This window comes from Equus caballus, chromosome 1 (assembly GCF_041296265.1).
Source record: "Equus caballus isolate H_3958 breed thoroughbred chromosome 1, TB-T2T, whole genome shotgun sequence".
Lineage (NCBI taxonomy): Eukaryota > Metazoa > Chordata > Mammalia > Perissodactyla > Equidae > Equus > Equus caballus.
In genome coordinates, this window is record NC_091684.1 from 56,640,036 (window position 1) to 56,654,624 (window position 14,589).

The 14,589-nt window shown below is 33.9% G+C and overlaps 2 protein-coding genes across 31 annotated transcripts in view; one reads left to right on the forward strand and one right to left on the reverse strand.

Moving 5' to 3' along the window:
• LRRTM3 (leucine rich repeat transmembrane neuronal 3) overlaps nucleotides 1–7,358 on the forward strand; it is a 172,280-nt gene extending 164,922 nt beyond the window's left edge. Inside the window, exon 3 of the mRNA XM_001503559.7 lies at nucleotides 3,770–7,358. Within this exon, the coding sequence (XP_001503609.1) occupies nucleotides 3,770–3,979 (210 nt within the window). The 3' untranslated portion in view covers nucleotides 3,980–7,358. The remainder of the gene's footprint in view (nucleotides 1–3,769) is intronic.
• CTNNA3 (catenin alpha 3) overlaps nucleotides 1–14,589 on the reverse strand; it is a 1,507,895-nt gene that overhangs the window by 1,010,643 nt on the left and 482,663 nt on the right. The window lies entirely within an intron of this gene.

The following is a 14,589-nucleotide window of genomic DNA, read 5'->3' on the forward strand; positions in this document are numbered from 1 at the left end:
ATGGTATTAGTTTGAAAAATATTATAATGCTTGTTTCTTACTTTATATATTAATAGAAAGAAATAAACTCAATTGAAAATTCATTGAGTTTAGTAGATGAAAAACAAAAGTAAGATATTAGGACTGAATTACAACATAACATGGAGAAAGATATGTCTTGATGGCAATAGGGCTACATCTCAAATAATGAATTCCTGCATGAGGCAAGACTGTTTCTTTCACTATATACAGATTATTGAAAAACAAGAGCTACAAAAACCCTAAAGTATCATCCTGTAAACAACCTAGAGAGGCAGAATACTTGCTAGATAACATTTGGCCTTATAAAAAGACAGTAACTAGTGTAGTAGAGTCATAATTTTTCCTCAGGGGAATTTCCTAAATAACGTGTCGGCTACTACCTCTCATCATTAGAATACCATACAATGATTTCTTAGCTCAGACTCTAGAAGATATTGCTTTCTGGGGAGTAAGTCTTCATATCCCTGGATCTCTATGAGTTATGCCTTAAGAACAACTACTTCATCTGGAAAACACTGACCTAAAGGATTGAAGGAAATCATAAGTGACTATAAATAGGAGGTTATCATGTTAAAATACACCGAACGAAACTGTTCTCTCTCAGAAAGCTGTGACGAAAAGATTCCATGGACACTTTAAATAGAGCCGTCTAACAAAAGGCCTGAGAAGCAGAGCCTGATTAGTTTTAAATCCCCCACTGCCCTTTCTGGAACCATTCTGAGTAGCTAGTTAGACTCTTACAGTTGCTGTTCGTTTTCGTTTTATAAAACAACATATTTGGGCCATCTTCAGGTAGGTTAACTAAGAGATTTATTGTCCAAAATGGGACTCTAAGAATAAACTGGGACTGTCCTGTTGAACATTCTATCCATAGGAGAGAGCATGGCTGTGTGCCTCTCCTGCTTCAGCATATTACTATAAATCAGGTAAAAATGGAGAAAGGGACAGGGACAAAGACAGAGAGAGTGAATAAAGAACACGAAGGTCAGACGGGAAAGAGAAGAGAAGACAAAAAAGCACAGGGTCACTAGATGATTATGTGAGGAAGGAGAAGAGGCTGCTTCATGGACTTGGGGACAAGAAGGGATTCACATGGATCGTATCTGAGCCTCACAGTGTTTGTTTGATGGTAGCAGAAAGCCTCTTCATCGCTACCCACCATATATCTATATAGACACACACATATATATGTAATGTATTATATCTGTGCATATAGATATAGTATATCTACCTAACATGTCTTATGTAGATAACAAATATGTAACAGTTGTCCAAAATCAACGCATCACAAAATTTGTATTTTCCATACCTGATTTAAATGATGTTGAAATCATAAGTAATTGGCTATAAGATCATACCTATATGTGTATTTTTGTATATACTTATATATTGTATAAATATATATATGTCAGTATATGTGTGTATTACTATAAATACACATGTGAAAATATTCAACGCTAATTCTTAGATTTTCAAAATCATTTAAGTCAACATAGGAAAAACTACTGTGATGCTGTATTCAGATATGGTTAGCTGTTCAATTCTGCTTACTGATACATCTTACTATGTTATTTTCTTGATATTAAGATGTCATCAACTTTAAGAATCATTTTCAATTGCAGGGAAAGAAATACATCCACATTGATTAAAAGTAGCATCCCAATTTCAGAAACATTCAAATGTGAAAAATATGACTTGACATTTAAAAAGTATAACCATGGAGTTAGGTGTTTTAAAATGAGACATATCCAAAAATAAGAAACTCTCCAAAGAAAATACATGGAATTTTTTAATAAATAAAGAGAGCTAACTACCTAACTGATATGGTTCAATTAGGACTTCCACTCTGGGTACCAGCAGCCTCTAGATAATAAACCAAGCAGAAAATTGTGTATACACACCCACCCCCCACCCCCGAATAAATGTGTCATGTTTTATTATTTTTCATAAATTGTCACTATAGAAATTATAAATTATTCACTGTAGAGTTAATTCCAAGTAAGCCGAGAATGATATAGCATATATAAAGCATACGTTTCCATGACAAATGAGAAGTATATGAAATCCTACAGATATATGACCCATAACACATTATAGAGCATTGATTTCCCAAAGGCTAATGTACAACTCATGTACCTAATAACAACTCTATTTTCATTCTGTCCCAGAACTCAAACCTATTCATGCTGCACACTTACTTTTGCATAATAATATATTTTAGTTATCTAAGCCATTTCATCTGTAACAACAAGAATCCTTACTTATTTTAAATGAGCATCTCTGGAGACATCCTATTATTTCCTTTATGATTTTTCAGTCACTATGACCATTTTTTAAAGTATATGATGTCTTTTATTCAGACATCAGATAACTGCATGCTTCAGATAAAAAGAATAAAAATCCACATAAATAGGAAGAGTTACTTGGGAATTTAATTTGATGAACTAGATTACATTTCTGTCTCTGAGGACTAAACCCTACACATTTGATACATTAAAATGTTCATATGAAAAACAATCTCAAAAGAAGTGAATACTTTTATTTAAGAGAAAACGAGAAGATATTTGCTCAACTAATTTTTATTGAAGGAGAAATCAATATAACTAGAAGGGTAGGAATGGAAAGAAAAGACGCCAAGAGGGTTCTTAGGCATGGAGAAAGGATGGAGAAAGTAAAGGAGGGGTGAATAAAAGAATAAAACCTAGACATTCCATTGTTCGTAGCTTTGGGCTCTAATCTCAGCTAAGATCAGAAAGGAATTTAATCCGATGTGCTCAAATAGAAATATATTTTATCCATTCACCAAACAAGAATGGTAGAAGTTTTATGCAAGGCAATTCAGCAACATGAATTAGTGGTTAGTATGTTAAACAGAGCCTACTTTTTAGGACAAGTTTTTATCTTATTGAAAAAAATGGAAATAATCTTTAGACTTTGACATCTGATTACATTTCAGACTATCCTTTGTAAGATGCATGTTTCCCTTCTGCTCACAATGGTCACTCTTGCTCTTTTCCTCATATATTTAGAAATTGCTTTCTTTCATTAAGCTGCAATTAGCAAGAGAATTCCTTCATCGTATATATCACCGGTTCCTTCAAACCAGTATCATCCTTTGATGCTTTTCAGACCTTCATAGGAGCCAGCGATTCTTCTGGGCATTGTCTAAACCCTAAATTTTAGATATATGGACCAAATTACAGACATTAATGTTTCGAAGAATCCTCATAGTGAAATAAATATTAAGAAGTGATGGGATAAGAAGAGCCAGAAGGACTTGCCTAGATAATTGTCTTCTGCAGTGGTTCTCAGAGTGTGATGGGGCTGGGAGTGGAGTTGAAGAAGGGGGAGGTGATTTTTATGCATGATAAAGTTTGAGAACCACTGTTGTATTGTATTCCAATACCATACATAACCGAATAATAGCTTTCTTCCTTCTAAAACCACAATTCTATCCCAGTGAGGAAAGCATTTTTCTGACTCTTGGAATAAAGCCTTTAGCACTTTCAGAACTACTATTTATCCGAAGGTTCTAGATAAGAATTGAGCAGTTTCATCCTGGGCTTTCAAATGTTTGCATTGTGCTTACTACTGGGAATGAAGGACATTAGTGGGATAATGTGGCGACACTTGAGCTACAAATGTAACCATAGAGGTTAGTCAGGTCAGCAATTCACAGTCTCCAAATCTTACTCCCCAAATTGTCTGTCTTTTTATAACTGACTTTTCTCATGTCATTTTTTCCCAGATACCTTTATCAATGAATGTGTCAACCTTTCTGGCATACGACCAGCCCACAATAAGTTACTGTGGGGTGCATCATGAACTTCTCTCTCATAAGTCCTTTGAAACGAATGCACAGGAAGATACGATGGAAACACACCTAGAGACTGAGCTGGACCTGAGCACAATCACAACAGCTGGCCGAATCAGTGACCATAAACAGCAGCTGGCTTAACTGGGCTAATTGGTAGCCAAGGTTGCCACCAAACTTTGTAACCGCAAGGACAAAATGAGGAAGATTTGTTCATTGTGGACTCTAAAAGCAAAACAAAACAAATCCCCTGTTAAAATAAACAAAATCCAAGATTGGTTCATGAAATAAAGAAGACATGAATTGTTTCAAGTCTACACTTTGTAATTAGCTAAGTTGTGCAGTATTTTTTTGACTTAAACAGAGTATGACCCTGCAAAAAGAAAAAGAATCTTTTTTTTTCAAAACTCATCCTACCTACCTGTAAAAACTGTACAGAGCTAATGTATTTTTCATATTGTGAAGTTTCAATTATAGAAACAACTGGTATGTACAGTACCATAATTTAATTACATTTTACTTTACAAACTACACATTTCAGTTTCTAAAATTTTAAATTAACAAAAATTATTTCTTGTGTTATTCAGAGTTACTCAGTTTTGTAGGGACTGTTTTGTTACTGCTTTTGTGCCCAGAAACCTTGATTCTAAAATTCTGTGCTGTGCGAAACATGCACGATTTTTATCATGCTTACTGCGTAGAATTTTATCTACTTGTTCCAGAAATAATACATTAACCAAAAAGGGTTTAATTGTTGAGACTTGTAAGAAGTTCTTCAATTACGTAGACAGGTTTTTCTTATAAATGAAAAGAAATCAAAGATTTTTTAACACTTCTCAGACTTAACTGTTGCCTTGAATTACAGCCTAGTTTCTAAGCAGTGAAATGTAATGATAAAGAGGGATATTTTAACAACATATTTCTGAATGAATGACTCATTATTTCATTCTTTTGAGTAACCCATTGTTAAGGGGTGGGGGGAAGCATGGACAAAACATCACTGGAAACAAAGGCCGTAACCACAGCAACAGACTTTGATACACTTAAAAGGTGCAGCTGCCAGTAACAAAGGAAAACTTGTTACATCTCATTATTTTCAGGCCAGGATGGGAGCATAGAGCATAATATTGTACAGTAGCAATTTTTCTCCTAATTAACCCAAAGTGGTTTACTTAAAAATAACCATCAGTCACTGCAAAATATGCCTGGTTTTTAAGACAACTTCTCATTTAGAACTGTGAGGCTATATTTTGGGAACATCTCAAAGGAAATATATGAATTTTTTTGCTTTGTATGTTACATCGATTCTCTCCTAGGGAGAACTCTAAACAGCTACAGCTCATTCAATACACATGTGAGCCATGGTGGAGAACTGTATCACTCAAGCAGACTGTAAACATCCTTACTATGTTCTAAATTGTTTATATTGCCATCCGTACCAAGATTCACCTCCAAATTATCTGAAAAATAACCCAGAGTAATTTGAAACCACCCAGATCATATATTATTCTGAAATTGTATTATAAAATTAATTCAAATCAAATTATGAAAATCTGACTTTTCAGAGGCTGAAATAATCAACTTGTTTCTGTTGTGCTTGACACAGGTTATTGTTTGACAATATTGTTATTTTATCTATGGTATTCACACATTCTTTTATGTGTATTTTTAATATAAAACTACAAGTTTCAATTGCTGTTGCACTAGGAGAAGCGCTTGTTTATGTTGTCATTTCATATTCATGACATCAAAAATAGGTTGAGTATGTCAATCTAAGAGGGGTCGAACACAATCGAAAGCAATGAAGAAAAGAATTTGTAAAAATCAATGTCAAACTTCTCATTTTTTATTTCTTCAAAAGAAATTATATCTACAAAAGTCTGATTTTATGCAGGTTTATCATGGCAAATTTAAAGCAGCTTCAAGAAGAACGAACTTCAAAAACGTAGAGCAAATTTTTGTTGAAAATATATAGTCAGAAAGAAAAACACCAAAATTTTGGAAGAAGCAAACTCTTACTGATTTAAACGAAACTAAATGTCACAGTACTTGTAGCAACCAGTTAGCATCCCAGATTTTGTAACATATTTTGCATAAATTATTTGCTATTCAAAAATTTTGTCATTTTCTTCTAATTTTAATCTTTATTTTTCCAATTTCTAATTTCTTTGCAGTGTATTGTTGTCAAAGTATTCTTAATCCTCTACACGGAGATTTTGCTTTGCACAGTTGGCAAATTTATAGAGTTAATTATAAATCTATTATTTGTGCGTCTGAAATCAGATGCCACATTTTATTTATTATATAAACCAAAATGGCAATTTGCAATTTTTTTTCTCATTAGTTGTCCTTGAAAAGAATCAAACATCTTTTAATTTGGGTATAAAACCATTTTATACCTGTTTCCAGACATTTTCTAATTGAGAAATGATTTTTGGAAATTTTGAGGCTTCAGGAAGCCTCACAAATGTATGTTCTTGATTTCCTGAAGCAAACCACTTTCTTTCTTAAACATTTAAGTTCATCTGAAGTGAATGACTATAAATAGAGCAGCCACCTTGGAACCGTAGCCCTGTGCATCCGAGGACTTCCCACAGTAAAAGCCAAATAAACTAAGAATTTTGAGATTTCTCATATTTGAAATTAAACCCAAAGGATCTTTAACAAGAACAAAAGAAGATGCTGGGCTATTTGCTTCATTTTTATTCTGCCAGTCCCGAGATGTACGGGGGGAGAGGGGGGAGGGAGTGAAAACCTGCTAGGGGAGACAGTGTCTGCAATCTTTATCATATATTTGCAATTTAAATATTTGTGTCTAAAATCCTTACTTTCAACCTATCTTTTCCAGCTTTCAATAATCTCCCATTTCCTCTTCCTAACCACCCTCTCCCCATGTCTCCCTTCCTGTCTATTGCTCACCTATTTAAACAACTGAAATGTTGTGTTTGGAGTTGAAAAATGCAGAATTTCCTTCAACAGCCTGTTAGCAACTTAATGCACAGAAATATGCACTATTTTCTTGAAGTTTTATACATTGTTTCCTAAAAAGAGTTAAATTTGAAAGAAAAAGCTTTCAAAGATAAATACTCCCAAATATCCATGTTGTATTTTAATTTCCAACTTTCCTAACTATATTATAAAATTGTAACAAGAATATGGTAAGTAGATATCCACAGTATAATTTTTAACTGGCCAAAAGTTGAGGGAAGGTTGTCAACTGAAGCAAAAACCGTATAGATGAACAGTCATTAAATAACCAAGTGCAAAGGACAACGTGAAGAAAAACGCTGATAATCTACACTTACAAAATGCTAACTGGCAATGACATGGCTTGGGTTGCAGAATATTTTCCGTGAATGATTTTATGTGGGAATATTTTTTATAGGAGCAGCATTACTTACACAAATGATAGGGATCTGGGAGCACATTACATAAAGGAGGCAAGAAGATAACCTTTATAACAATGGAGATTGCTTGTCCTATTACTCAGAACGCAATATATAGTTTAAACAAAAAATAAAAAGAATTTTCCTTGTTAAGGAATGCAAATGTTTCCATCATTATGTTCAGGTAGCCAAATAAAATTTTTTAAGTTTCTTTTTAAAGTCACGTCTTCAAATAAATCTTTCTCAGTGTCAGCTATTAACAAATGATTCTTAAATAGTCTCTTGAATCCACTAGTGTCTCCAGGAACTTTTTATCAAACCCTTGGGCTAACAGTCTCTTCTGTTTCTCTCTGAACTTGCACAAGCTCAAGGTAATGTAATTGGGAAATTACAGTAGCATTTTACCTCGTCACACTATCTGAATATGTAGCAACTATCTAAAACACGCTTTTCTTTTATAATACACGTGGGTTTCAAGAGCCAGTAAAATACTCTGTAAGTCACATTTCTACTAAAAACTACCACTACCATAACTGTGATAAAACTATGTTATGAATTTAAAATAATTATTAAATCCAGCAAAGAAAGAAGCTCTGGCATCCTGGATCTAATATCATAACATCTGTTCATTCTGACACCACTACCACCATACAGAAATTTTATCTGAAATATCTAGAGTGATTGTGACTTTGGACAACAAAGATGCTCCTGTTACTGGGTTGAAGATGTGGTGAAAGACAATGAAGAGGACAAAAAGTAACACAGACCAAGAGGTAAGTGAAGGAAATGTGATTTATTATCATTAGATAATCTGTAAGTAATTTTTAAAACTAAGACTAAGAATTAAAATTTACAATAACATTTATGCCATCAAATGTCATCAGTAAAGGCCAATATGGACATTAGGGACATAAAAGCATGCAGATAGTTTTGATAATGATACATATTAAATAGAAAAAAATTAATTCCAACAAAAGAGAGAATATTTAGAATAAAAATTAGTTCAAGAGCTATCACTATTATTTCCCAGAGAGAAATTGAAAAGTCAGAATAAAAGATGCAAACTAAACACCAAATGCTCATTTCAAGATGCACTTTGAAACAGCCCAAAACTATAAACTCTGAATTGCTGCTTCAATATTATGAGTAATTACGTTAATTCACATTGACCAAGTCAAATTCTGATGTTGAGAAACGAATTACTTTAAACACACTCCATCCGTTCTTACTGTTTTACGTCGATGATATATTTGCTTTAAATTACAGATCCATAAATATAATGCCTAAACAGTCTAATGAAAATGTGGTGAAAGAATGGATCGCCCCTGTCCTTCCGCTCTACTATGAGGCAATTATCCGAGCAGCCTGTCCACCACAGGGGGAGCTGGAAATACAGTTTGTAAAGTCCTCTCTAGCAGTTCTTGAACTAGACAATTGTAACATTCATTATCAATGGTCTTATTTTATATTCATTTGTAAAATAAGGAAATTACTGCCTTGAGATAAGAGCCTAGAGGCCCATCCAGCTCTAGTGCAACTATGCTTATAACAGAAAGGTCCAGGGAAAGCCACCGAACACCTCTGAACTTTAGGCTATCTGGAGAAAAACTTGAGATCTTTGTGAATTCAACGTTTTTCCCCTTTGGATTTGATGCAATCTTAAGTTCAGTGAATGGACATTTTTCAAAACTCCTTGCCAGCTTCCTCTTTAACAAACTTCAAACCGGAGTTTGTGAACCAACATTGGATTTTACACATGGCTATTTCAAAATGAACCCTTGTCCTACTTCATTTTGTGGAATAATAACCTAAGGCTGGGGTAGTAGCCCATATTGACTTTTTCTTTGCCTTTGATTCCAGTTATAGGATAAAAGTGTGTGAGCTTGGTATGACACCTTGGTACTGCCGGAAAGGGATTGGAGAAGAGTCTTCTCAGAGTTAAACACTTTATGTAATATAAAAAACAGAAATGTAGTTTGGGGTCCCTTCTTTTTGACTTAATAACCTGATATGGTTTTCAGATAAGTGCATGCCTTCCTGCAACTGAGAATATAATTATTATTCTCTATAATGATGACGGTTTTACTGTCACATACTTTTGCTTTCTGAGGAGGGACCTCAGACAATTGGTCATGCTCTATAATTGCCACCAAAAGGAATCTCTATTTAATTATTTCCTGAAAGAATGACAATACTAATCACTTTAAGACAAAGTGATAATAACCAACACTTAGTAAATGTTTACTTTTTAAAACATTTTACATGTATTAATTCATTTAATCCTCATTGATATGGTTAATAGGATTAATAATAACCCTGATTGCTGTGTGTACTTGCAGTTACTCCCTTTTGCTTGGAAGTTTTTCTGCTTAATATGGATGTCTTTGCTCTTTGCTAAGGCCATAATTTCCTTGCAAACAGGGACTATATTATATACTCTTTTTCTCTCTCAAAGTTTCTTACTTTCCACTAGATGGGTATTAGGTACATAATAAACACGTCCATACAGCTACTAATTTGTGGAGCAAGAACTCAAATCCAGATGACGGATATATTGACAAAACTGCCCCCTACTAAACTGCCCATTTAAAGTCCACTTCGTAAGCCAAACTCTTCGACTTAGTCTATTCACATAAGGCTAAAATAACTGAAAGCATTTTATCAACATAATGGATGTGTTTATTATGTACTTAATACACATCTGGAGAAAAGTAAGAAACTTTGAGAGATAACAAGAGTACATAATATAGTCCCTGCTTTCAAACAATTTACAGTCTTAGCAAAGAGAAAAGACCTCTATAAAAGACAGGCAACTATAAAAGGCATCTATCTTTTACAGACATCTATATTAAGCAGAAAAAATTCCAAGCTAAAGTGGATAACTGCAAGTGCACACAGCAATCAGAGATGAAATCAAAGTTAGTAGAAGTTGTTTCAGATAACCCTGGGCAAAACTGAGAACTGAGATAGAATGTAAGACTAGCAGTATTCAGATGGGAAAAATAAAGAAGAGACAGAAGTGAAGAAAGAAAATTATATTTTCATTTATGGACATCTATTATTCCAATAGCATTTGTTAGATCCATGCTTGTCTGGCAGAGGAATATCAAGCTCAGTTTTTGTCCTGATTGCCTAAAAGTTCAGAGCCAAATTTCAGTTTGGCCACAGCAAATCTTTTGGCCTTTCTATATGAGCATAAATATTCCCCACCTTTTTCTCAACTCAATTTCTCTTTATATTCTTACTTATTCATTGTTTTTTATCTTTCTTTGGGGTGGGGGTTAAATCACATCAATCCTTTGTGGAAAATGTTATGTTGGTTTCAGTAAAATATTAATAAAACATTTTGAGGATTGATTCAGAGAACCCTATCAATTTAAAAGAATTATGTAAATTAAATCAATTTTTTAGAAGTTAATAATTGTAACATCCTCAGCCAAATTACTCTTTGACATCAGGTGAAAAAATGGCCTATAGATTTATTGACTTTTTCTTTTTTAAACTTTTTCAGTCTTTATGTTAATATTGGTGAATACTAATCAGAATTTTTATTTCAAAGAGTAACAACAAAAATCCTTTATGGGGGCAGCCCTGTGGCTTAGTGGTTAAGTTCAGCATTCCACTTTGGTAGCTCAGGTTCGGTTCCCAGGTGCAGACCTACACCACTTGTCAGCAACCATGCTGTGGCATACAAAATAGAAGAAGACTGGCACAGATGTTAGTTCAGGGTGAATCTTCCTTAAGCAAAAGGAGGAAGATTGGTGGCAGATGTTAGCTCAGGGCGAATCTTCCTCAGAAAAAAAAAACCGACAACCTTTTGATTGCAGCACTTTACAAATAAAGAAACTAAAATAGAATATGATTAAAGGCAACGATCAAATCACTTTAGTAATAGAAAATAGACCCACCACTAGAACTCCCATTTACTCAATGTTATTTTTCACTACAGCAAAATATTTTATGAACTTATCAAAATTTAACAAAGTGTGCAGAATTATTTCTGCCTTAGAAGTACAGACAATTGTCAATAAAGATGTCATTTTAAAAAAATACAGTCAAATAAGGTTGAAAATGTTCTCTTTGCATCAAACTTTGCTCGTCATTTTATTAGTGAATTGCAGCTATCTCTGTGTTCACTTGCTAGTTACAAATTTTCATTCACAGGTATTTATTCTGTGTGCCTTTTCTTTTGCATAGCCATTGTCTTTTATAATATATCCACAATACTTTGGTGTTTTTAATTCAATTCAACTAAGTAAGTATTTATTCATTTCTTCAGCTTTTACTACAATATGCCAAGGACTGAGGCAATGAACTGATCGAATACTTAAAAGTGAATGAATAATTGTTATTCAATGTGATGTTGATAAAAATGAAGCATGTGCATGAGGCTGTGGGATTGAAGGGGTCAGAATGATATTTTGCTGGAAGAAAGTCAGAAAGGGTCTCAGAATAAATGCCATTAGAGACAGTGGATTCTAAAGCTTGCCAGTCACACCTGTCCCACAGGCTCCACTCCCCAGTCTTAATTAGAGATTGGACCTGTTTTAGATGTCTATGGGTATTAGCTTTGGGAAATATAGGACTCTTAATAGTTTCTGAGTCTGGTGTTTTCCTCAAATAGCTAGCTACTCTGTTTCTTTCCATATATAAATGTAAAATATGATTTTTTAAAATTTTCCCCTCCCACAATCTTCTAAATTGAATGCTCAAATCAAAAATAATCAATTTACCCACTCCATGATAAACACAGGACATATGCAATTTTTTAAAATAAATAATAAGTAATAAATAAATAAATATAATGGATTGCCAGAAGTTTTTATTTTGTTTTGTTTTTAACATGTCCCATGCAAATCCAATGTGTGTGTGTAAAAAAGCCTATATTGCAGCTCTGACCTCAGGAATATGTGAAAAAATGTGGAAGAGGTGTATTCACCTGAACAACTTAAATTTTCACCACTTACTGAATATGACATGACTGATATGAAAGTGAATGGAAATTAGGTTATACATAGAGAGTCTTTTGTGTTTTACGCTACTATTATCACATGATTCTTAAAGAATTCTTAAAGATTTCTTAAAGAAAGTGAAAAAACACTAATAAGGTGGTCAGTTCATCAGAAACAACAATAAGCACAGTTGCACTAGTGAGCTGCTCAGTATCATTATTATTATTGTTATTTTTGAAGACTGGCCCTGAGCTAACATCTGTTGACAATCTCCCTCTTTTTTTCCCTGCCCAAAGCCCCAGTCCACAGTTGTCTAGCCTAGTTGTAAGTCATTCTAGTTCTTCTATGGGGGATGCTGCCACAGCACTGGATGAACACCTGATGAATGGTGTGTAGGTCTGCACCCAGGATGCAAACTGGTGAATCCTGGGCTGCTGAAGTGGAGCGCACTAACTTAACCACTCGGCCGTGGGGCCAGCCTTGTTCAGTATCATGAACTCTTCACTTCTTTAAGTATGCTTTTTTCCCCTTAACAAACACCTTCCTGTGTAAGAATATAATTATTCTCAAAGGATTCCATTGTTTGTTTGGTGCTTAAGTCAATTTCTTATGAAATCCTCAAGAATATACCTTGCATTGAGCTGAGCCAAACCAGTAAAAAGTAAATTCAGTAACTAGTTCAAAGCATAGTTTTCTGATCTTCCCTGTTGGGAAATGAATATATTTTTAAAATTTCAGAGCATATCGATATTAACATGAAGAGAGTTCATCATGAATAATGCTATTTTAATGAATGCTGAGGGAATTTTGTCTTAATGTTCTTCTCCTAAAATACTCTTATGGATTGCAAAGAGTGAGCAGTACGGCAAAGGCAGCCATGAGAATCCACAATATAAGGAACGTATATTATATTCAAATAATTACTTTTTAAAAATAAATTACATATAAATTTTCACTCTAGCTTGTTATCTAAAGTGTGGTCCATGCTATATTGTAGTAAATGAGCCCATAAAACTGAATTCATTAGACTGCAATTATTTCAAATATATTAAATACCTAAAACATCCTTAATGTGAGTCCTTCAAATGTTATCTTTGAAATGTTACATATTTAGGGTCTATAATTTGTTAGAGACTATAAAATTATAAGAGCTTTTAGGTTTCTGAAGTTTCATGACTGTCCTTAATTCCTATTAAAAGGCAGCAAAATCTAGTCTGGGAAACTCCAGTTGGTTTACAAAGAAAATCAATGTGCTTTTCATTTCAGGGGCCCCTCAGACTGTTAGGATTAGCATGAAATACTGACATTTACTTTCCTGAGCGCAATAGGAGCAGGATGGAATGGCGATGGCAAACAGCTGGACAGTCTCCAGAAAGGCTTTGAGAAATACTATTAGATCTCCATCTGCTGGTTGGAAATTCCAGGTTCGTAAGGTGTAACACCAGCTAAAATATAAGGCTTTCACGATCTCCACCATTCCTTTTCCGGTTTGTACCCCATTTACTTCCAAAATGAACTTGTGACAATTTATGGATTAAAACATCTGCATAATTAAACATTTTAAGTTACTGATCACTAGCTGACAGGCTACATTTTATTATTGCTATTGAATTTACCATATTAAGTTTACTATAAATTCATATCCCAAAAAACATCCTGCCTTGGAAACATTTACTAAAATAGAAAGGATAATAAAATAAGAAAAAGGACAGAAATGGGCTAAAAATTAAATAAAGGTTATTAGTAAACTTATCATGATGTAATTCTAAGATGGTGTAAATAATTTATCATTCCTTTGAATCATGTGAAATAAAAGTATATTAAATTTCTCTATTCCATTAGGACACATCATAGGTGAGTTTGGTAGTAGAGTAAGCAAGGAACAGTTAATTTCAGGGCCTTAAATACACAGGATGATTAATATGTTATTCTGCTTATTTTATCCTTCCTCTCCATGTCTATGTCTTCTTTTCTTTTCTCACCCATCCTTTGAGTGATATATAGTGTACACATATACACTCATAGTGAGGAAGAGTGACAAGGCGAGGAAAAGCTTGCATTGATTTATCTGGCAATATGAATTATCCAATTATGCAATATTATATACCTCTATTAGCTCACCAAAAAGTATAAATAAGGTTATATTTAACTCAGTGCCAGCCAGATCTCACAACCAAACCTAGATTCCAAAGTAAGTCTTTTTTCCAATAAACTGAATATCCCAGAGCTTGAGAAAATTCACATAAGGCTCAAGGCTTTCCTTTTTAAAAAGATCCTTTGACACTTTTCATAAAAGCAGCTCTTTGCTTGTGGCTGAATTTTAGGACTTTCACAAATCTCTTGAATAATCAAAGAGTTGGCTTTACACAACTGTACGTGTGGTATTTTACAAAAGATCCAGAAGCTTGTTAATGAG